The sequence below is a fragment of the Ascaphus truei genome, chromosome 2, assembly GCF_040206685.1.
Source record: "Ascaphus truei isolate aAscTru1 chromosome 2, aAscTru1.hap1, whole genome shotgun sequence".
NCBI classification, from domain to species: domain Eukaryota; kingdom Metazoa; phylum Chordata; class Amphibia; order Anura; family Ascaphidae; genus Ascaphus; species Ascaphus truei.
Window position 1 is genome coordinate 270818748 of NC_134484.1, and position 23096 is coordinate 270841843.

The 23096-nt window shown below is 45.2% G+C and overlaps 1 protein-coding gene across 3 annotated transcripts in view; it reads left to right on the forward strand.

Moving 5' to 3' along the window:
- Window positions 1-2523: 2523 nt before the first annotated feature.
- ROPN1L (rhophilin associated tail protein 1 like) overlaps window positions 2524-23096 on the forward strand; it is a 54625-nt gene continuing 34052 nt past the window's right edge. Inside the window, exons 1-3 of one of the 3 annotated variants that reach the window (XM_075586224.1) lie at window positions 2524-2735; window positions 5311-5351; window positions 16083-16225. In XM_075586224.1, coding sequence (XP_075442339.1) covers window positions 16095-16225 — 131 coding nt within the window. In that variant the 5' untranslated portion in view covers window positions 2524-2735; window positions 5311-5351; window positions 16083-16094. Of the gene's footprint in view, window positions 2736-5310; window positions 5352-15408; window positions 15561-16082; window positions 16226-23096 lie in introns of those variants that run through there. The other 2 variants (XM_075586222.1, XM_075586225.1) reach the window with 2 other exon arrangements.

Genomic DNA, 23096 nt, shown 5'->3' on the forward strand with positions numbered 1-23096 from the left:
CGAGCCAAGGAAGTGCAGCAGCAAGCAATGCACTGTGGACCCAAGGAAGGTACAGAAGTTTTACTTAGCAACTGCACATCCAGTATCACTGATGAGAAAGAATTTGTGCACAGTACTGCTGATGTTGTAAAACATAATAAAGTAAAGAAGAAGAAAAAGTCTACAGAGACGCCTGTGAGAGCTACAAACTCTACAAGTAAAGTCTGCCCACCTGTAGGACTACCACAATTTGAGGTTCTAGCAAATACAGTGATAACAGCTGCAATAGCGCCTCTTGAGGTCAGGAAGAAAAATAGACCTGATAGCCCCAAAATGGAGGACAAGATGCGGCGTTCCTGTAATGAACCCTACCCCATGGAAGAGTGGCCCTTCCAGTCCGATAAGGAGGAAGACATCTCTTATGGGGAACCCGAACTGAGTCACACCCACAAAACACCCCAAGAATGGTGAGGGTGCCTGAACTCGGTACGAACCTAAAAGACCGCTCAATATGATGACGAAGGTGATCGACAGGAGCAAGAGCGGGAGCAGCAGATCTCTGAATATTTATGCCACCTAACGCAACTGCAAGGAAACATGGCGGATACAGTGAAGCTGCTGAAGTTTCAAATAAAGACGGAGACCCCAATATCCCTGATGGGACGGAGTAATCCAAAATATAAAGGCGGGTCTTCACTTACCGTGGAAGGAACAGACATGTCCGCAGATCCCACGAAGGAAAAGGGGGACCAAGATGCCCTGCAGCCTAGAGAGAATGGAGAATTCGTCCTGCGGATGACCGCATATCCAGAGGGCCCAAGGCAGACAGAGAGTTCCCTAGTCCACAACTGGGCTGACCTGTGGAACAAACAGATGTCTTGAGCGGAAAAGAGACTGCACGCTGCCAGCAAGGCACAGGGGACAATACTTCTAAACCTGGATCCTGACATTACCTTAGCACACAAGGGTGCAGAAACCAGGAGAACAGAGAAGCCTTCCCCTACAGCTACAATAAACAGATAAGACTTTCTTATGGGACTGTTTATATATCTATTTATATGTATATATATTTTGGGCTGGTAAATAGCTAAGCTAACCACCTAGTAATAGAGAGGGCTGAACTACATGTGTAGATAGTCTGCAAAGCGGAGATAGGTTTTTGTTTGGCTTATTTTTATGCCTTGCCAGTAGTTGTTATGGGGTTTTCCCCCTCGGAGGAGCTGCATTTGAGTGACAATGGAAGGCGGTGACATTAGGCCCGGGCATGTCAAATCATGAGCCAGACCTGGTGCCCTCGACCTGGCAGTACTTAAAGGCAGGACCGCCCTAAATTTAGTAGTGCCTTCCCCCACTTGAGGAAGGCAGGTCACACATTGGAGAGGCTGCATATTGGTCCGACTCTATTCCTCTTTCCCTTGGGGGAGAGCGAGTGTAGACCATATCTCTGCTAGGGAGGTGGGGAAGAGCTAGGACGGCTGCGGGTGCCCTTGGCCTGTAGTGGCGGTCTAGGGACCACCCTTCAGTGAGAGCACTGCATGGGGCAGAAGACTGCCGGGTAACTGTGCTGTACAGAAGACAATAAACCGTTCCTGTTGTTATACCTCCTGCCTGGTGCGTGACCTTACTGGGGGGAGAGGTAATAGTTCTACCATGTGAGATAACCTTTAGCTCCTGGAGCCTACAGCAGATGGAGGCTCTGCACTGCTAAAGAGAAATGTAGGGTATGAACCCCAGAAGCCTGTCCTGTGTCCCCACTACCATCGGTGAATGACTCAGCCCTCTTGTTGCCAGCAGGTATATGCACCATACACTGTAGTAATGGACAAATCTCCCACCGGGTGGGGGAAACACTGTTACATATGTATATTACTGGTATTATCTGGGTATAATTGTATTTATATAGCACCAAGGTTGTATGCAGCGCTTTACAAAATTGCAATACAATGTAAATAAATTAAAAACAATAGGGGTATGTGCCTCAGGTAAATGAGAACATAAAGCAAAGGGAAACCCTGCCCCAAAGAGCTTAAACGCTAATTAAACTTTAATACGCTTTCCTATTGGCAAGGCTGACAAATGTAACCATGTAACCTATAGCTGCATATAGTGCTGGCATTGGGAATGATGGACAGGATTTTTTCTCTTTGGCTTTTCTTTGAAATTTCACTTGACTTCTCCAATGTTGCTCTTTCATCTTGCTGTACAGCTTAAAAAATATAGTTTCGTTCCAAAATACATTGCAACTTTTATAATTATTTTAAGATTCTACATTTGTTTCAAAACACAAAAAGCAAAACGTGGGTACTGATCTTTTTGTTTGTATTTTCATATGTTTAACTGTCCAAGAGTAGCATCATTATACCATCTTATAGACTCAGGCTAGGATCTATATAAATGTGGTTAGGACTGAGAGGCTGCGGCTTTTTGCCCGGATCAAGCATGGCCGCCCGTGTCTCCGCTACGCCTCTTTCTTCACTTGCACCAACGCGGGAGGCGAGAGGAGTGTAAGCAGGTACCGTGTTACGTCAGCATGCGCGCGTCACAACCTCCCAATAAATGCGCGTTACAGGTCGCCCTGGGGACGGTTGCCGGGAGACGGGATGCGGCACATAAAACAAGAACAGGACCAACACGCGCTGTTCCCTCAGTTGCTGCTCCCCATCTTTTAAAATCGCGCTGCCCCGCGTGACGTCTTACGTGGAACAAGTTAAAACGCAGGCGGCCGTTCCATAGAACGAGGGGCAGTTGGGCTGCAGGTCAGAGGGGCATTTCTATATTGTGTTATAGTGTGTGTGTGTGTGTGTGTGTGTGTGTGTGTGTGTGTGTGTGTGTTATACTCTGTTATATAGAAACAAAAATACATATATGTGTGTTGTTATTTGGTGTTGGGAAATGCCTGTGACTTTTATTTTATTCGTCCCATTATTTGGGTTGCAGTAAAAATGTCTGACTCCATGATCATTGTACCAATCACAGAACAGATCTGCGCAGGCTTTTCCTTAGGCTGAGTCCATTGTGTGGGAGACTCGCCGGAGGTGTCCGCACGGGGCGCGTTCAGATTGCCTTAAGGCATTGATTGCGCCCATAGACCGTGTGGGCGCACGCGGGTGGAGGCAGGAGGGGGCGCGCGTTGCGCAAGAAATCAGTTGAAACTGATTTCTTGGCGGGTCACGTGAGCGGTTCGCCCGATGAGGGCGAACCAGCTCCGTGACGTCCCTAGGCACGTCCCTAGGGACCCCCCACGGCCCATTGGCCATGGAAATCACCCGCTTTCCCACAGCCTCCCCACGCCTTCGCGCGGGCGAAGGCACCATGGCCCGGGCCTTAGGACTCGTCCAGGGTGACAAACACATTGCTACAATGTTTGGCCAGTGTGAGCATGCGTGAAGGAAACCTTTTCCCTGCCTAGGCTTCTGTGACCGTATACACACATCCGCACCCTGCAGCAGACTCCCCGGGATCCTTTGGCACGCACTGACACTTGTTATCTCCGATTTTGATGAATTTACAGGCCCGGAAAACAAAGGAAAAGAAACGTAACACAAGCCAGATTTCAAATTCCTTTGTCTTAATTTATTAAGCATAGGGTAATGATTTTATACAGAAAAATAAAGAGGTTTGGTTAGAGGCGTAACATAGGTGTAACCTGGGTGTGGCTTGGATTAGAGGCGTGATTTATGGGCAGGACATATTAGTAAAACATACAGAACACCTACAAGCTCATATTGAACCCCCAAAATAACCACAACATATATATAAGCATATGAGTGTCACAGAGGAGTGCTACTGAGCATGGCAATATATATATATTTAAAACCAGAGACATAACATAAAACACAGACAAAGCTCAGTTTTAGCACATCCAGTGAAACTTATACACGGTACAGTGCCTAAATATATATGTATAGATAACTATTAAATAAAATGGTCCTTTAGTTTAACATTTTGGCCAAATTGTTGTAAGTCCCTGAGACAACTGCACGGCAGACCACGTTTCAAGGGTCCCTAACACTAATATAAATTTTTAATAACCTGTGTAATAACAGGAAGAATGATTTATAGTAAATCTGTCAAAATTAGTTGCAAAAGTTCTAAGTCTGAAGCTTTTATTAACCTGTACATTACCAGGAAAATCACTCTGTATTAGAGTTGTCACAACCATACTGCAAGCCAGCAAAGTTCCCCTGAGAGTGGAAGATGCCATGGAGTGAGCTTTTAACCATTTAAATGGCCCCGTGCGACACCATGCGCTCCGTCGCGCACTATATCCGAGGCCTAAAACCGCTATAGAAATCAAAGGATGCTCAGTATATTAAAGCTGCAGTTCAGGCTCCCGTTTTTTTTTTTTTTAATAGGTTTTTTTTAACTTCAATAGTTTTATGTGGGCAATCTCTACTTACCTAAAAACTGCATAGCTGCCGGTCAATTCGTTCTCCGTCTATTGATCGGCAAAGTTTGGCGACATCTTTAAATATGGGGAATGTAAACCATTGCTATAGGAACAAGCATGCTTGTTAAAATAGAATACAAGAAAATTGGTCTTTCAAAGTTTTTTTTTTTTAAAACAGAAAATGCTAAAAGTATTTTTTCTTACTACAGAACTGATTTATTAAAAATAACACACATGCAGGATATTGCCTGAACTGCAGCTTTAAACTCATTAAATATGGCTTTAAGAGTTGAATAAAAAAAAATGTGGTAAGTATTATATAATACTACAGAACTGCTTTATTAAAAAACACATGTAGGGGTTTGCATGGATTGCTCCTATAAGGTACCAGTCAAAAGGGGTCAGTTATTATTATTATTACTATTATTATTATGGTAATGTGACAGTATAATATGTTGCAAAACTTTAGTGCCACCACAGCACCAGCAGATATCGTCTCTTTTCTGACAGACTGCCTCTGTTCCTTATTCTCAATCTAGGATACAAGGCAGTTGGCACTGCATTAATATAAAGTTTCCTAAGCACTGCATTAATATAAAGTTTCCTAAGCACTGCATTAATATAAAGTTTCCTAAGCACTGCATTAATATAAAGTTTCCTAAGCACTGCATTAATGTACCGTTTCCTAAGCACTGCATTAATGTAATGACACCATATTTACTACCCATCATTATTATTATAGTGTTATATAATTAATGGACTCAAAAAATAAATGCGGATGTGTAATCCAAATTTTTTTTACTGAAGATCACATGTACCATTGGATAGGTATTGATAGATATTGATATACACTGGCCTTTTTTTTGGCGACAGTACTGTACGGTGTACCATCAACTTTGTATCTAGGTTTCTTACCTTCTCTTCCTGCTCTTCATCTCCAGTGTTTTCGCCTTCTAACAACGCACCGTAGCTGGAGGAGAAGGTAAGACACTGCGTGCTTTTCCTGGGTACCTTTTTGCTCACAAAAAAAAGTGTGTGTGTGTCGAGCTTGCACATTTTATTTATATCTTTTTTTTATTCAGGTGTATACACTTACAAGTCATACAGATAGATACATGGATTGGTGTTCCCGCCGCGTTATACGCATATATATATATATATATATATATATATATATATATATATATATATATATATATACACACACATACATAAATACATATATACATGTACACATAAGATACATAGAGAGAAACAGCATGTATTTGATATCGTTTTCCACTATAGAACAATACATTGGGTTCTTGTCACCTAATTTTTTCTTTGTAACTCGGACTCCTAGAAGCCCTGTACACTCCCTCAAACATGGGAGCGCTTATTAAACTAATCGCCAATATGCGTTAACATTGTTTGGATCATCTCTACATATTATGTTTACTGTGTTTAATTTAGTCTTTGTCTTTAGATAGTGGATTTTAATGAAGTTGTTTTATTTCTTTCTTTGAGGGGGGGGGTCTAATTTCGGGGGTGTCACTCTTCCTTTTGTTTCTCAAGGAATTTAGTCTGGTCCTTTGTTGGGAAGGATGCTATGATTAGGTCCCATTTATTTCGGAATTTATTCCCTGGATTATTTCCTCTCTGGTCTTTATTGCTTTTATCTATGGTAATGAGCTTGATTAGTAGGGATTTAATTAATTTCATGCTTGGGGCTTCTGATTCCAGCCATTTCATCATGATAGCCTTCCTAGCAGTTTGGAGGATCATCTCTGTGGGAAGGAGTGCTTTGTTATTCCTATTTATCCTAATTTGCCATGGCTCCGTGTTGGCAAATAGCATGGGTAGCGGGTGTTTTCCCCAGTCCACCTTTGTCACAGTCTTGATAAATTTTAATATCTGATCCCAAAACATAGACATTTTCTCACAATCCCAGAAGCAGTGTTTGAGGTTAGCCCCCTTGTCTACATTTGGGACATTTTGGGGTGTCTACTTCTACATTTTTCACCTGTCTCATGAAAGGGATGTATGCTCTATGCATTATTTTGAATTGCATCTCTCTCCAGCTTTCAGAGACTATTATTTTACGAATTCTAGTGTATCCCACTACCAAATCTTCCATTGTCTGCACTTCCTTAAAATCTTGTTGCAAGGCAAGGCATTTTTGCTGTTATTTTTCGCCATTTCCTTGTCTCTGGTTAATTTATACATTTCTGCTAAGGAGTATTTGGGGGTCCTATCTTGCATAAAGTAGCTGTCAAAGGTGTTGTGTTTCAAAATATGTCTTTTATAGTCGTGGAGACTTCTGCTATAGTTTAACAGTTGAATGTATGAGTATATTTGGTTGTCAGGGAGATCATACTTAGTAGCCACTTCCTGATAAGACATAAAGTCCTGTTTCTCTTCGCTAATAATATGGCCCAGGCATTTAATACCTTTTTTATCCCATATATAGAAGTTTTTGTTGTCTTTCCCTGGGGGGAATCTATGGTTTCCTAGGATAGGTAGAAATCTAGAGGAAGAGTAAGATAGGTTGAGCTTTTTCCTTATTGCTCTCCACGTCATAACTGTGTCTCTGATTAGTATATTTGACCTGAGTTCCTGGGGTAATTTATTCCACTCTGTATGGAGAATCTCGGGTAATGAATAATGGTGAGAGAATTGCTTCTCAATTTCTGGAGAGGAATAAAACTCCTTGTCTAGTATCCAGTCTCCTACGTGTCTCAGTAGGCACGCCAAGTTGTAATCTCTAATATTTGGGATATTTGTTCCTCCCATTTCCTTTGTCATCTGTAGTTTGTTTAGGGCTATTCTTGTTCTCTTCCCATTCCATATAAAATTATTTATCCCCTTGTTTATTTCTTTTACGTCTTTGTGTTTAAGTAAGAGGGGCAGGGTCTGTAGTGGGTACAGTAGTCTTGTAAAATATATCATTTTAATAACACATATCCTTCCAAAGAGGGACAGTGGGAAGGTCATCCATGACCTCAGCTCCTCTAGGATCTTTTTAATAACCGGTTTAATATTATTTTCGTATAGTTTTGTCAAATCTGCTTCTAATTTTATCCCTAGATATTTTATTGGGGCTTTAGTTATCTTGATCGGTATTTTAGCTACATCGCTGGTTCCCATTAGCTTGTTTATGTATAGGAGTTCCGTTTTGGAGACATTGATTTTGAAGCCCGCAAATGACCCAAAGAATTGATATGGCTTCGAGTATTTTCTCTACCGATTTCTCTGAGTTTGTCAGGAACAGTAAGATATCGTCAGCAAACATTGCTAATCTCAGATCTATTTTGCCCATCCTTATGCCCTCGAATTCGGTCATCCTGTCTCAAATAGTGTCCCAGCGATTCTATTGTTAGGTTAAACAACAGCAGGGACAGCGGACACCCTTGTCTCGTCCCTCTATGGAGCGAGAAGGGTTCTGATATACAGCCGGCCGCTATAATCTTGGCTTTTGGTTTGTTATATAGGGTATTCAAGACCGAGGTCTCAGAGTATGTTATCGAACGCCTTCTCGGCGTCTATAGCGACCACGGCAGCATTTTTTATCTTGTATTTTTGTGCCCAAAGAATAGCCGAAATGACCTTTCTAATATTTTTAACTCCTGATCTTCCCTTTATAAAGCCCGATTGGTCTGGGTGTATGATAAATGGTAGTATTTATCTATCTGCTATTATTTTTGTAAAGATCTTAATATCCTGGTTTATCAGGGATATTGGCCTATATGACTGTAACGTATGTGCTTGCCACAAACTGGTACCGGACCGCGGGGCTGAGGTGGGGATGTACAGTATGAGCACCAACCTCAGGTCCGGAGTGCAGATTCCATAGTCAGACATAGCCAGGTCAGGATTGGAGAAAGTAGGGTTAACGTTATCCAGGCAGGGGTCAAGGCAGGCGACACAGGAGCGGTGGTCGAGGAAACAAGCCGAGGTTATCAACAGGAAATCTTGGGTGAAGGTACTTCAGCATAGGAGGCTAGAACCTTGAGATAAGCCACTGCAGCGGAGATGCTTCAGCGAAGGTGCTGCAGTGTGTCAGGAAAAGGCCAGGAGTGACTCCACTTGGAGGAAGCAGGAACCAGAGGTGCAGACACGCCACAGGAAACGCTGGGGAGACCAGCGTAGCCGCTACAGTGCGGCGAAGACGAAGTCTGCCAGGAACAAGGACAGCACCGCCGGGTCTGCTATGCAAGAAGGCCTTGGGCAGCAGGAAACTAGGTGCAGGATACAAGGCACAAGGAGGCCTAGCAGGCCAAACAGAGAGTCTGTGACAAGCACAGTTACTTGCAACATGGATTGCAAAGTCTATGTCCAGCAACTTCCTGAGGGCGGGGCAGTATCTAAATAGCACAGGAGGCCAATCAGTCCAGAGCTGCACAGGAGGCAGCAAGAGGCAGGTGATTGCAGAAGCAGAGAATAGTTTGTCTGGAACCTGCAAAGCTCCGGATGGATGGGCTCCAGCCAATCCCAGGAGCGGATTCCTGACATTACCCCCCCCCCCTTCATGCGAGACCTCTGGACGAGCAGAGATAGGATCCCACAGAGGTCTGGGCGACATAGAATTATTTCTGAATTGTCTTGGGCAGGTAGTAGATCCATGGTCCAGCAATTCATTAGCGAGTGCCATCTTAGAAAATGAGAACAGTGGTACTGCACATCCCGACATGCAGAAAAATTCACACATTTTTTTTTTAAATACCAGAGCTGTGGGAAAACAGGAGAGTTCTAAACAGGACTGTCAGGAGGGCACAAGCTGAGTGCAAAATCTCCAGCAATAGTCCCAGAGTACCAGACAAAAAACACTGATTGCTGGTCGGATGTAGCAGAGAGAAGCATGCCTGTGCCCACAGTGGGAGCACAAGAAGCAGGGACAGGCACCTCAGGCAAGACAAGGACGTTCCATGGGGGTATTTCAGTTTTTGACGATGACAACAAGGGGTCCAGAGAGAGCACATCAGGCCTCACACAGGAACCCGCGGTTATAGAATCTGCTTGAAAAGTGAGAAAACAGATTTTATCTGGTAGAAAAAGGGGGGTCCTCCGGCGCGTTGTTCTGCTTGTGGCTCCACGGCGTTTTAGATATATAGGTAAAGGAGAGAAGAGAGGGGACCACAGTAAGGGACCAACACAGTGATTATACACAACTCTTCGTTTGATTTGTGAGGGGGGGGGGGGATTGGGGGTGGTAGGAGATCAATGGAGAGATGAAAAATATTGCTGAATGAAAGGAGACACACTTACATCGGAGTGTCTAGTATCTTGAATTCTTGTACTCTTTTCTTTATGTAGCTGTATTTGGTTGAGGGTGAGGAAAAGCCTCCTGGTATCCTCCTTAGCAAAAAAATATAAAGGGAAAAAATAGTGCAATAAAATTTATTAACAATGGAAAAAAAGAGATTGAACACTTACAAGCGGCCGATAATTTCAGGCATAGAGAGGAGATGCTGCCAGACTCCACAACGAATCCCTTCCTGGGTTAGAGTGGTTTGTCCTGGCTGTTTCCCTGTTGGCAGATGATTGCTGCGTTGATCTTCACTTCGGGTGGCTGGGATTGAAGGTTTCCAAGAGCCCGTGCACAGGCTATGTCCTCCTCAAAAACGGCCTGTCCCTCAGCATACACAGCATACAGATTTCAGCTCCCTGCTCCGGTGCGCGTGCGCATGCGCAGACGGCGGGATCGCCGAGCCAGATAGTACAGGGAAATCAAGTCCTCCCAGGTTTGCAGAGTGGATGTAAACAGCCCAGGTTCACCATCAATTGGCAGCAAGATATAAAGGCATCCAGCGCAGGGAAGCCAGGGACTCCAAATACACCAACACAAGCGCGATGACGTCACAGCTCTACGCGTTTCGTCACACTGCGGCGACTTTGTCAGGCTTCCCTGCGCTCCGGCTGGCAGTAATTTCAAGTGTTAGCAATCATTTTATGAGGGAGCAAAGGACGTGCAGGCATTGGATGCCTTTATATCTTGCTGCCAATTGATGGTGAACCTGGGTCTTTGTGAAATGGCAAGGGCTAAACTAGATACTTCAATAGAATCAGAGAAAATTGTGCTTGTCTCTGAAGTGGAAGCTAGAGGGTCAACAAAAGGCATAACAGAACCTGGGGGTATTTTCATGGCAGGAAACTTTGGTACATTTTCTTCACAGTTTTTGTGCACTGCAGATGCCAGGGGGGTTTGTAGATGCCAGGGGGGGGGGGTTGTAGATGCCAGGGGGGGATGGGGTTGTAGATGCCAGGGGGGGAGGGGTTGTAGATGCCGGGGGGGGGGGTTGTAGATGCGTGGGGGCGGTGGTGGGGGGTTGTAGATGTCAGGGGGGGGGTGGAGGCCGGGAGGTGAACAGTCCAGGAGGGCCGAAGCATGTAACTCGGGGGCAGATAGTTCTCTGCCCTTTATGGCCTGACGGGGCCCCAGCGACGGTCACGGCACGGGGATGTCGGGGCGGCAAGCCCGCGAGGGCACCGGGGCGACTGCACGAGGGCAGGGAACGGTCTCGGGGAGCACCGAAGGCCAACAAGAGGGCCCCGCAGGCCGTCGCGCGGTCCACCGTCCAGGGCCCCCAATCCCGGTCCCGCCAGGTACCTGTCACTCCGGGATCCCCCGAGAGCGGAGAGGAAGGAGGCGGGGTCTGCGCGGAGGCAGCTCGGTCCTCCGGTGTCTTCAATCACTTGATCACCAGAACAGTGGGCGGCGGACCACGGGTACCTCGTCACTCATGTTCATGAGTTTGCCCCTCCCGCTGCCCCTGCGGCGTCCAGGATGCCCGCCGGGGACAGGACGCATCCGCGCCGGAGAATCGCCATCCGCTCCCCTCCTCCTGGTCGAATGCCGCCCTCCCCTCGGAACCGGGGAGCATCTCAGAGGGCTGCTACCTCGTTGGAGCCATGGCCCTCCTCACTCCCGTCTAGACGTGGTCCCACTTCAGCATCCCCCCAGGCATCCAGATGGAGGTATCGGCCGCTGGGTTGGGGGGCTGCGGTGGGGAGGGAAGGAGAGGGCAGAAGTAAGGAGAGGACAGGAGTAAGGAGAAGGTGGAAGGGAAGCTCAACTGCTCTCACCCCGCTGATCAACCCCATCTCCCGCCGGGACCCCCACAAACATCTCAGCCTTCTGGTGGGATGTGAAGAATTTCACTCCCTCTTCGTTGAAATTTTTTAGGGTGGCCGGGTAAGTGAGGGCGAATTTTCTATTTTGATTATATAGAGTGGTACACACTCTCCCGAACTCTCGTCTTTTCTGGGAGACTAGAGCCGAAAAGTCTTGAAATATCATCAGCCGGTTCCCCTGTTGTAGGTCTTTGGAAGCTCTGATGACATTGAATTTATCGTTATAATTTAAGAACTTTGCTATTATGGGTCTTGGTTTGGAATTTTGACCCTCCCTTATTTGGCCCATTCTGTGTACCCTCTTGACTCTGAGACTGTGGTCTTTGCTTGTGATCTTGAGCTTGTCCGGTAGCCATTTTTCACAGAAGTTGAGGAGATCATTTTGTCTGAGTGATTCCGGTACTCCAATGATCCGTATGTTGTTTCTCCTGGAGCGATTTTCGAGATCCTCCATTTTTTCTTCAAGTACTTTGTTTTTTTTCTGCAGCTCTTCCAGGTTCTTTGTGAGGGAGCCCAGGGTATCTTCCGTAGCACTCACCCTGTTCTCCACCTCCTCCACTCTGCCAGCGTGTAATGCGAGATCACTTCTAAGGTCTTTGATGCCTTGTTTAATCTCTGCTGAATTTGCCTCCAATTTAGGTAAGAGTTCTTTTACAACAGTTTTGGCAATTGTGTTGTAGTCTATATTTAAGGGATGACTCTGGGGATTTGGGGCGTCCCGGTCTTCCTCACTTGGGTCAGGTCCCTGGCCCTCGTGGCTGTCGGCCATTTTATGGTTCTCTTTCCTCTTGTCTGTCTTTTGGGTTTTGAGTTCATCTTCTTGGTTTTAGATAAGTATTTCTCCATATAATGGAGTCTAGTTACACCTCTTCTTTAGTGGTAGTTTGTTTTAGGTAATTTTTCCGTTTTTTTTTTTAGCAGTTACTTTGTACTTTCCCTCAGGAGCCAACGGAGCTAGTTAGGAACGTGCCTCACTACTCTGGCGCCATACCATTTTAAGTGAAACTTCTTTGTCTTTGTTACATAAATTGTATTTGTGATGGTGATGTTTTCAATGAAAAATCAAAACACAATTTCAGTGATAAAACGCAAAGAAGTGTGACTTAGAACGCGCGTGCGTGGCACCCCACTCGTTTTAGCTATTGCACTTCTATATTTTTTTCTAACTGTGAATTCCTTGTGTGTGTATCTCTCTATGCATGTGCATGTGTGTCTCTCTGTGCGTGTGTCTGTCTGTGTCCCTATGCTGCTGCTGTGGAGTCCTCTGCGCATGCTTGTCTTACGCGCCGAAGGCCATGCCATGCGCACAGAGCACGGGAGGCCTCTGTGCATGCGTGGCGAGCGCCGGAGGCCTTAGCGCATGAGCGCCCTCTGCGCATGCGCGCTATGCGCGGGAGGCCTTTGTGGAATCCAGCACTGCCTTCCTCCTCTCCGGTGACTGGTGCTGAAGCAAGCTGGCAACACTGTCGTTGCTGATGACCTCTAGTTCTGTCACCATGAAGTCCATTTACTGACAGGGAAATTTTCACATGTGGTAGGTGCGTTCAATTAGATACATATATCTATAAGCAAGAAAATGGGAGACAGTCCACACCCCACTCAGACACTCAGAATAGGTGCACACTCTCTCTAGGTGACCTAGTAACATCTCTTGGGTTTAAATATCACCTCTATGCCGACGACACACAAATTAACTTTTCGACCCCTGACCTTACACCTGCTGTACAGACCAAAGTTTCTGAATGTCTCTCTGCGATATCATCCTGGATGGCCCTCCGCTGCCTTAAACTCAACATGGCAAAAACAGAGCTCCTCATACTTCCTGCCAAACCTGTCCCTACTACCTTCCACATTACTGTTGGAAGTAATATCATTCACCCAGTAGCCGAAGCACGCTGCCTAGGGGTCACACTCGACTCCTCTCTCACATTCAAAAGGTAGCAAACAACTGTCGTTTTTCCTCCGCAATATAACAAAGATACGCCCTTTCCTCTGTTGCTCGACTGCTAAAACTCTGACTCAGGCCCTCATTCTCTCCCGTCTTGATTACTGTAACCTCCTGCTGTCCGGCCTTCCTGCCTCTCTCCTGTCTCCCCTACAATCTAATCCTAAACGCTGCTGCCAGAATCACTCTACTCTTTCCTAGATCTGTCTCCGCGTCTCCCCTCCTGAAATCCCTCTCCTGGCTTCCAATCAAATCCCGCATCTCACACTCAGTTCTCCTCACTTTTAAAGCGTTACACTCTTCTACCCCTCTTTACATCTCAGTCCTAATTTCCCGCTATGCACCATCCCAACTCTTGCGTTCTTCTCAAGGATGTCTTCTTTCTACCCCCTTTGTATCTAAAGCCCTCTCCCGCCTTAAACCCTTCTCACTGACTGCCCCTCACCTCTTGAATGCCCTTCCCCTCAATCCGACTAGCACCCTCTCTATCTACCTTAAGATCCACCTGCTTAAAGAAGCATATGAGTAGCACAGTGGATAATACTATACACCTAATGCATAAACCTTGGCCCCCTGCAGACGCACTTAGCCGAATGCCCTCCTACTGTCTCTGTACGTTCTTCCTACCAATTAGATTGTAAGCTCTTCGGAGCAGGGACTCCTCTTCTGAAATGTTACTTTTATGTCTGAAGCACTTATTCCCATGATCTGTTATTTGTATTATTTGTTATTTACAGGCATACCCCGCATTAACGTACACAATGGGTCCAGAACATGTATGTAAAGCGAAAATGTACTTAAAGTGAAGCACTACCTTTTTTCCACTTATCGATGCATGTACTGTACTGCAATCGTAATATACGTGCATAACTGATGTAAATAACGCATTTGTAACAGGCTCTATAGTCTCCCCGCTTACGCACAGCATTCGGTGCAGGTAGGGAGCCGGTATTGCTGTTCAGGACGTGCTGACAGGCGCATGCGCGAGCTGCCGTTTGCCTATTGGGCGATATGTCCTTACGCGCGAGTGTACTTAAAGTGAGTGTCCTTAAACCGGGATATGGCTGTACTAACCATGTGAATGATGGTATCCAAGACAATTAATGGAACTATAAAGGTAGAGAGAGGGCCTATGATCTGAAGCATCTTGTCCAAGTACATAGGGAATTACATGGATACAGAAAAAGTCAATAAAAAGTAGGGTGACAGAAGCCTTCCCCCCCAAAGTGGGAAACAGGGATATGTACAGTATAAAGAAATTACTGAATAGTGGAGGATGGCCAGACACCAAAATGAGTGATAAGTGATGACGCGGTCCGAAACCTCTTCTATTGCACATATTATACAAAAAAACATTATTTATATATTGATTTTGTGGGGATATAAGGGATCCCTATTTATTCCCCCGGCACTTATCTATTGGACATCTTTTAATACATATATAGTGGTGCTGTCTGCCTTTATATATTTTAACCCCAGAGGTTGAAATCCATCTTTCAATGCAGAAACGGCATTCGCCTCTCTCAAATATTATTATATTTGATATGCATGAGAGAATGTTGCAATTTGTACCAGTCAGTCATTCAGTGACGTATGAATCTCGCTAATCTCATATTTGACACAATGGCCAACACTACATGAACCTGGCAGAAAAAAAGTGCACCGTTATAGGAGAAACCTCTTATACATTTTAAACCCCCTTCCTAAAGGGTTACTAGCAGGTTACCATATGCTTGACCCACCCTGTGTTTCTATGGGGTTTATATTCTGACGTCATGGAAGAGTATATAGGTGAGCGAGAAGATTCGAGAAAGTTAGGTTCCTGGAGGACATGAGGACAGGAGTCTCAGGGAGACGAGCTGGAGATAGACCCATAAAGTAGTATTAAGAACAAACTAGGCCCCCTTTATTTATTATGTTGTAGAGAGGGACAGTGTCTTTTAAATTAGGATCACAGGAGAAGGCTAAGGGAGTCCAGCAGGTCCCAAAAATAGGAAAACGTCACATTACAGAGGGCCTCAGAAAAAGGGGCTCTTGGGGGTCGGCGAATCGGCTCTAACCGCGGATCCGCAGTAATACTTGTCCATCCTTGCTGCCTCATTGCCCAGCTGCCTGAATTCAGCACCCGGAGTCAAGGTAACCCATACTGAGTAGCCAAACACAGTGCACGATGTAATCTCCATATAAGCCTGGCAGGGAGGGTTACAAATCTCATTATAATACTGACTCTTCTCTCGTAACGCCTCCTATATCTGCTCACGGCGCAAGTGGGGCAAAACAATAAATTAAGCACATGAGTTGGACACATTGACGCAAAGTCACGATGAGCCTAAAATGCAAGTTTGCAAAGGCATTGGAGCAATGCTTATTTGTACTCCTATAAGCTTCATTGTGACCGGAAATGCCAAGTGACCAGCCATGGGATAATTATGACCTCACTGGTCTCCCAGTCTAATCCCACCTCACCCTTACGTTAAATGAGGTCCATGCCATCCAAGTCTTAAATATATAATTTTTTTATTTGCTTATATATAAAAAGGTACTCGGCGTGCCGTTATTGAGCTGTTTGTGATGCCCCGTCCCCTCCCTATGCATGTGATAACTAATCTGTTTGTGGGGTATTGCTTCTTTAAGGTCTCGCTTTTCCTTGCATTTCAGAGCGGCGGCGTCATGCCTCCTCCGGATACCATGTTCTGCGCTCAGCAAATTGATATCCCGCCTGAGCTCCCGGACATTTTGAAGCAGTTTACCAAGGCCGCCATCAGGACCCAGCCTGACGATGTGCTCCAGTGGTCGGCTGCGTAAGTGATGGGTAGAAAGGATATAGATAGATATATGCTTTGTCGTGGTAAACAAAAACTTTGGAGTGTTTTTACCACTGTATCGAAGACTCTGAATCAGTCCTCCTCTATATGACGGGTAACTTTTTTTTTTTTTTTGCTCTTTGTTTGAAATGCAATTGTGAGGTCACCAGTAGAGAAATATAAGTAGCTGATATGCTTTAATTCAGCAAACACAAAATGTAACCATACATTTTTCCCAGGATGCAAGGAAGAGAAACTGTTACTTAAGAGTCATTAAATATTTTTAAGGAAGCCGATTACCCTAAGTTCTTGTTGCTGTTTTATTTTTATTTTTTTACCTGCTCCATGTTGTTCTGTTTTTTTTTTTTCAAATGAAACAATTTAAGCAACTTCATCATTTGTGTACGCACTTCTATGCAGGGTAAGTGTGGTACATACTCGAGTGCAAAGTTTTAACTGCGCATTCACTTTGAGAAGTCAAAATCAACGTTACCATTATCTTCCATTTCTTGCCTTTCATCTTTGTCAGTTTCTGTAGCGGTTAGGTTGATTTTCTATAAAACACTGAAAAAGCTCAGTTTGGAATAGCTTTGTGGTAATATCACCACTGCCTTTGAAATGGGCGAGTCCCAGTGTGTGGTCTTGTGACCTTGGACACACAAAGTTCGGTTGAAAGCTCTTTAGGGAAGGATCTGATTATGCAAAATGTTATGCACATCACTGTATAAGAAACAAATGTATCATATATGTAAGGGGGTCACTCCCGGTTTCCCTGATGTCCTTTTGCCCCCTGTCTTACCCCTGTGGCAGTGGGGGAAGGGGGCGACGACTTCTCCCGGTGGGCGCCGCCATCTTGGTTGTGACGCGAGGTTCGCGCAATGCGCAGAGGTTGGCAAGGGTAGCGGTGGCCATTACAAGTGTGCAGGAGCTCTGGGAAGTTGCGGAGGCGCAGTAAAGCGTAGCGGCAGCCATTACAGCTTCGCACAGGCACAGGCACAGGAGAGATAGTGCACGCGGTTCCCATAGGAAAGAGGTCCTGAGTGGACTACATCTCCCAGCAGCCTCTGGGGAATGCCCTATGATCCCTGTCACCTGCAGCCAGCCAGCCACTGAGACTTGCAGATTCTCTGCAGCAGGGAATTGGATACAATGTTGTGTGCAGACAGGGATTGTGCAGTCAGACTGAGGATACAGAGGGGGAAAGAAGGGGGGCAGAGAGCTGCGAGCTTCTGCCCTAGGCCAGAAATCCCCAGGCAAGAGCTGAGGCCCTGACTTCCCACTAGTGAGGGTGGGTGGTCACAGGGACAGGCCCTAGGATAGGGACCTGTCACATTAGAGAAGGAGCTCTGCGTGTAGGGAGGCAAGTAGCCCCTACACTAGGCCCTATACCCCAGGCCCAGTTAGGCCCTGAGTCATTGAAAGGTTGGAGCTGCTACAGGGACATGCCCTAGATAGGGAACGGATCCCCTCAGTAGTCAGGTGTGTTATAAGATAGTCAGGGACACAGCTGTGTGCACGTGGCCTGGCAAGTTTGGTCTGGGAACAGACCTCTTCGGGAAAGAGACAGTCTTCACGGTGGGAGCGTCTGGCGGGACATCACCCCACGCGGAGGCAGGTTTCATCGCAGGATCAGCGGATCCTTTGTGAAGATTCATCATACCGAGTGTGGACACACTCGGCAGGTACAGTCACCAAGTGCACCACCATTACCGGTACCACACAGGCACTGATCACGCCTAAGGTTGCATAACTCTTGGGACACTTGGGACTCAGGGAATAAGGTGTGGGGTACAAGGCCCTACGAGGTGTGTGGCTAGTTGTGTCTTCAGTGGGTAGAGTGATAAGATATTATCATAGAGTTATAAGTCAGTACATTAGAGCGTTAAGAGATATGTTATGTTCAATAAAGCCCTTTGCTATTTCACATCCAGTGTACAGTGGCGGCTAAACTAACTCTCAGGCGGCCTGCACCGCGGGTAATTTAAAACCCCGTGCAGACGCGGCTGTTTTTTTTCTGGCGCCGCAGGCGCTTCCCATTGTTCAGCGCATTAGCGCTGAATGGGGAAACAGGCCGTACACGGCCGCAAGATGCGGCTGGCGCGAGGCCAAGTTTGGCGGCTGCCGAAAAAAGCCCCGAAAAATTGCGGGTAAATGGTAGAATAAAGCTGGCCGCAGCAGTATGTGTTCATTTGTATGTGTCCTGCGAGGAACAACTCCCGCTCTGCTGGGAGCCATCGCAGGTGGAGGCGCTGCACCATATAGTAGTAGTAAGAGTAATTCACCCCAGGTTCCCCGTGGCGGAAGCTCAGCCCTCCTGGTTGCCAACCAGGTACAGCACCACACTGATAAGTAGTCAGATACACCTACCCACCTCAATCTCACTTAGGGTGGGGGTAAGAGGGCTACATATATTATTCGATTTTTAAAATGAAAACCTATCTTGTTCATTACTATCAGTCTCCAAGCTCCCAGAAGTTTCCCCCGACTTCTCTGTAGCTGCACTCTTTCTAATGCTTTCCTATCGATCATCATTACTCTGCCATTTCTCATAAAGAAAGAGGGAAATTAAACTGGACTCTTGAGGTCATTTCCAAATAGCCTTTCCAACTGTAATGGAAAAGGCCAGAGCGAAGCGTAAGTGAAGAGTAATCCCTTCAGTGCCCTATAGACATAGAGGTGTGGCGCTGTACGGGGGGCCTTGTGACATACTCTATCGTGGGGTTTTGCTTGTTTTCTAACGGACTTTTGCGATTTGTGCTGACACATACAAAGCGGAAGTCGAAAGTGATCGCTATTGCCGGAGGGGCCGCGGCCACAGAACTGTTAGGCCCCTCCGGCACAGGATGAGTTAAAATAGAGACTAGTTAGGGGTTTATACCTAGCCGAGGGAATAATGCAGCACAAGGTCCCAAGTGGTATAAGTAGTTTTTAGTAAATCATATATTCAGATAATGCATTTTATTTTTACAATAATATAGTGTGCTGCAAAATTGGGATTAGGCCTTAATATCAAGTCTTTATTCACATATTTACCATACAGGACACATATCTGCATGTGCACAAATACATTTTTTATAGCTCCAACATGATGGTTTACATACACTGTTGGACATATGCTAAAAGTGTATTTGTTCCCTTCAGTCTAGTTGGTTTTTATTGGAGTAGAAAAAACCTGGCACTCATGGACCTTGCAAATGATGGACATTTTTTATAAGGTGGATCGACGGTTCTGTCCATACTGGGACCGTGATCAAGATGAATGAAGAAGAAAATAGATAATGAACCTCTTTATATACCTCTGAAAAAAGGTGTGATTCACCAATCACAGCTACAGTGTTTGCTAAGCAACAATATACATCATATAGAATATTGTAAACGAGAAATGTGAAGAGGAAAGGAAATATAATACCCAAATACAGAAATGGTCACAGCTACAAAAACATGCCACATATATGTGAGCAATATAGAATCCAATAAAGTTAATTATATACTTGTTAAACTAACTGAATTAACTTGGATAACAATGTGGATACCTATCTGGTATTTTATCATGTCTTTGGCACATTGTTCATGTAAATGTTACCTTTTTAAATTTCTTTGTGTTTTACCACTTCTTCCACTAGGGGGCTTATTTACCATGTTCCATTTGATGTGTATTGTTGCTTATCAAATGCTCCAAGTGCAGTAAAACATGCTTTTTTTAGTCTTCTTTCTAGGGTGCACACATAGGTTTTTTTTCTTTATCCGTCCTCACTTATCTTAATAAATGTCCTGGTGCGCATTAGAACATCGATCCACCTAAGAAAACATTTTCATTATTTTGTAAGACCCGTGAGTACTTTGCATGTTTTAACTCCATTTAACCTTACTGTGGCAGTGCACCCGGGCACATGACTACTTATGCTCTTGCCCTTTAACAACACCACTATAGTCCCATTCTATTGGCAAGGCGATACTTAAGTAATAATCCCCGAAGAACTGGGCATTACTGGCCAATAATGCCCTTTTCTGAGGGGATTATTACTATTATAGGCTAAATGTAGGCTTATTTAATAAATAATAGACACTTTTGTATAGTTAAATAGATTTTTTTATTAAAATAAAATGGTAAATACATGAAACCACCTCTATATACGTTTACACTGCAGATATCTATATCCACACACTGCCGCCCCCTCTGTGTATGTACACACACATAAATACACACACACAGAAGCTCAACACACACAAACTGCTGCTACACACACACACACAGCACCTCTACACACACAGCAGCTCTACACACACACACAGGAGCTCTAGACACACAACACAGCACCTCTACACACACAACACAGCACCTCTACACACACAACACAGCACCTCTACACACACAACAGCTCTACACACACAAACTCTGCTGCTACACCCATAAACACTGCTGCTGACACTGACACACACACACACACACACACACACACACACACACACACACACACACACACACACACACACACACTGGAGCTCTACACACACACACATATCAGCTCTACACACACACAGACTGCTGCTACACATACAACAACACACACACACACTGCAGCCACAATAAAAAATGCAGCCTCTTACTAAACTTTGCACTCTCCCCCCCCACCTCTACACACACACCCACACACAACACTGCACCTCTATGCACAACACAGCACCTCTACACACACAACATACACACACACACACACACACTGCACCTCTATACACAGCACCTCTTCACACAACACAGCAACTCTACACACACACACACACACGCACACACACACACACACACACACTTCTGCTACACACATGCTACACCCATAAACACTGCTGCTGACACACACACACACTGGAGCTCTATACACACGCACACAGCACCTCTACACAGATAGATATACAACACAACAGCACACACACACTGCTACTGACACACTCACACCCAAACTGCAGCCACAAAGAAACTGCAGACAGCCACTTACTTCTTTGCAGACATCCCCCCCCCCCAATTCAACTGAATCTGCTCAGAAAATCTCAGTCAGCTCGGGAGGGGGAGGAGTCAACCTGTGGCTGATACATCCTGACCAATCCCCTGCCCTGTATCAGAGCTGTTACTTCATTCAGACGAATCCCCTGCCCTGTCTCAGCTGTTCTGAAAGCTGATTGGCTGGAAATAAACACATTGAAAACTGCACTTTGCAAGCTGCTAAAATTCCGGGCATTACTGATTGGTTAAAATTCCAGGCATTATCCAATCAGAGAGCAGGGTTTTCAATAATGCCCGGAATTTTATTGCTTTAGCCTATAATATAAAATATACACCCTATAATCTTTGTCTCAAGGTAATGTATTTTCATGCAAGCAGCTATTGTCTTTTGCTTAGCTTTAGTACAAACTACTAAATAGTGAACGAAAGCAAGTACAGTCCTAGAGATGGTTTAAAGAATCCGCTCTACAACATAATTTGGACTAATGAAGTCAAAGCAAATGTAACAGGGTGGATCCGCTGTCACATAGTGAGAGGGGGAAATCCTGTTCACATAGTCTGATACAGCACTGATGAGGTTAATTCCAAAGCAGCCTAGCTTGATGAATCTCCTCAGCTGCCTCATTAGAGGTATAAAAACCTACAGAGACTCAGTGCTGGGGTCTCTGTGATCCAGGAAAGCACTGGACCCTGGACCACTGTGTAGAGAAGCCTGCATGTGGACTTTAAAACTCCCTCACCACCCCCTCCTAGAGAGGGAATTTCTCAAAAGAAGTTTTGCAGTCTCGGTGCAAACATTGGAGTCTCTCAGCAGGAGATTCGCAGCCCCAGTGCAGAGCTGAAAATCTCTCAAAGTGGTTCACACTCTCGGCATAGACCGGGATGTCTCTCTCCAGTAGGTCAGCGGTCTTGGCACAGAACTGGAAATTTCTCAAAAGGAATTTCACTTCACGGTCTCGGTGCAGAACTTTGATTCCCTCAGAAGGAGATTTGCTGTCTCGGTAAAAAGCTGGGAACCTCTCAGAAAGAGCTTTGCAATCTCAGTACTGATCTGGAAGTCTCTCAGAAGGAGCTTCGCACTCTCAACACAGAGCTATAAGTCTCGCGCCAAGAGATGCCACGGAGGGGGGGGGGGGCAATTATTAAGTTGATGAAAACTCGGCCAAGGTTGAGCTGCCCGAGATCATGGAGGCTGAGCCAGATGCCGCTGGTCACCCTAGTGACAGGGAAGAGATGATCGCATGACATCGGAAAAAACTCTGTGCCAAGCGAGTAAATTAAAAATGAGTAATATTGAAAAATTAGCTAGAGCGGGAAGTCCTCCGCAGGGGTTCAGGAAGCTAAGCACATCATGGAAAGGTTGCACTTTGAAAAAGTCCTCCACGAGCGACTAAAGCGGGCTGAATTCAAGCATCTACTTAAAGGTAGCTGTCCTCGACACTGTTGCTGTAATTGTTGTTGGTAAGGGGCCTTGCCCCTCAACCCATAGTTGAGTGGTGTGGTAAAGTCAGCACTCCCTATGGGAGTTAGGCCTATATTTGTTTGCCGTTCCTTTTTTTTGCTGATCCCAAGCTGTTTATGTTATGGCTAATAAAAGCCTATCGTACAGTATTTTTCCCTAAAATGAAAAATCTCCCTATAAAAACCTCTGCACACATCGCCTACAGCGAAACACTGATAACCATTTTAATTGTTCTTTGAAATGCATGTTTAATGTATTAGAGCTATCGATGTACATAGTGCTTCACAGCAGTATTGGACACAACTAAATAACATGAGATTAATACATAGAAGGAATAAGCACTTCAAACATAAGTATAAACATTGGAAAAATAAGTCTCTGTCCCAAAGAGCTTACAATCAAAGGGATAG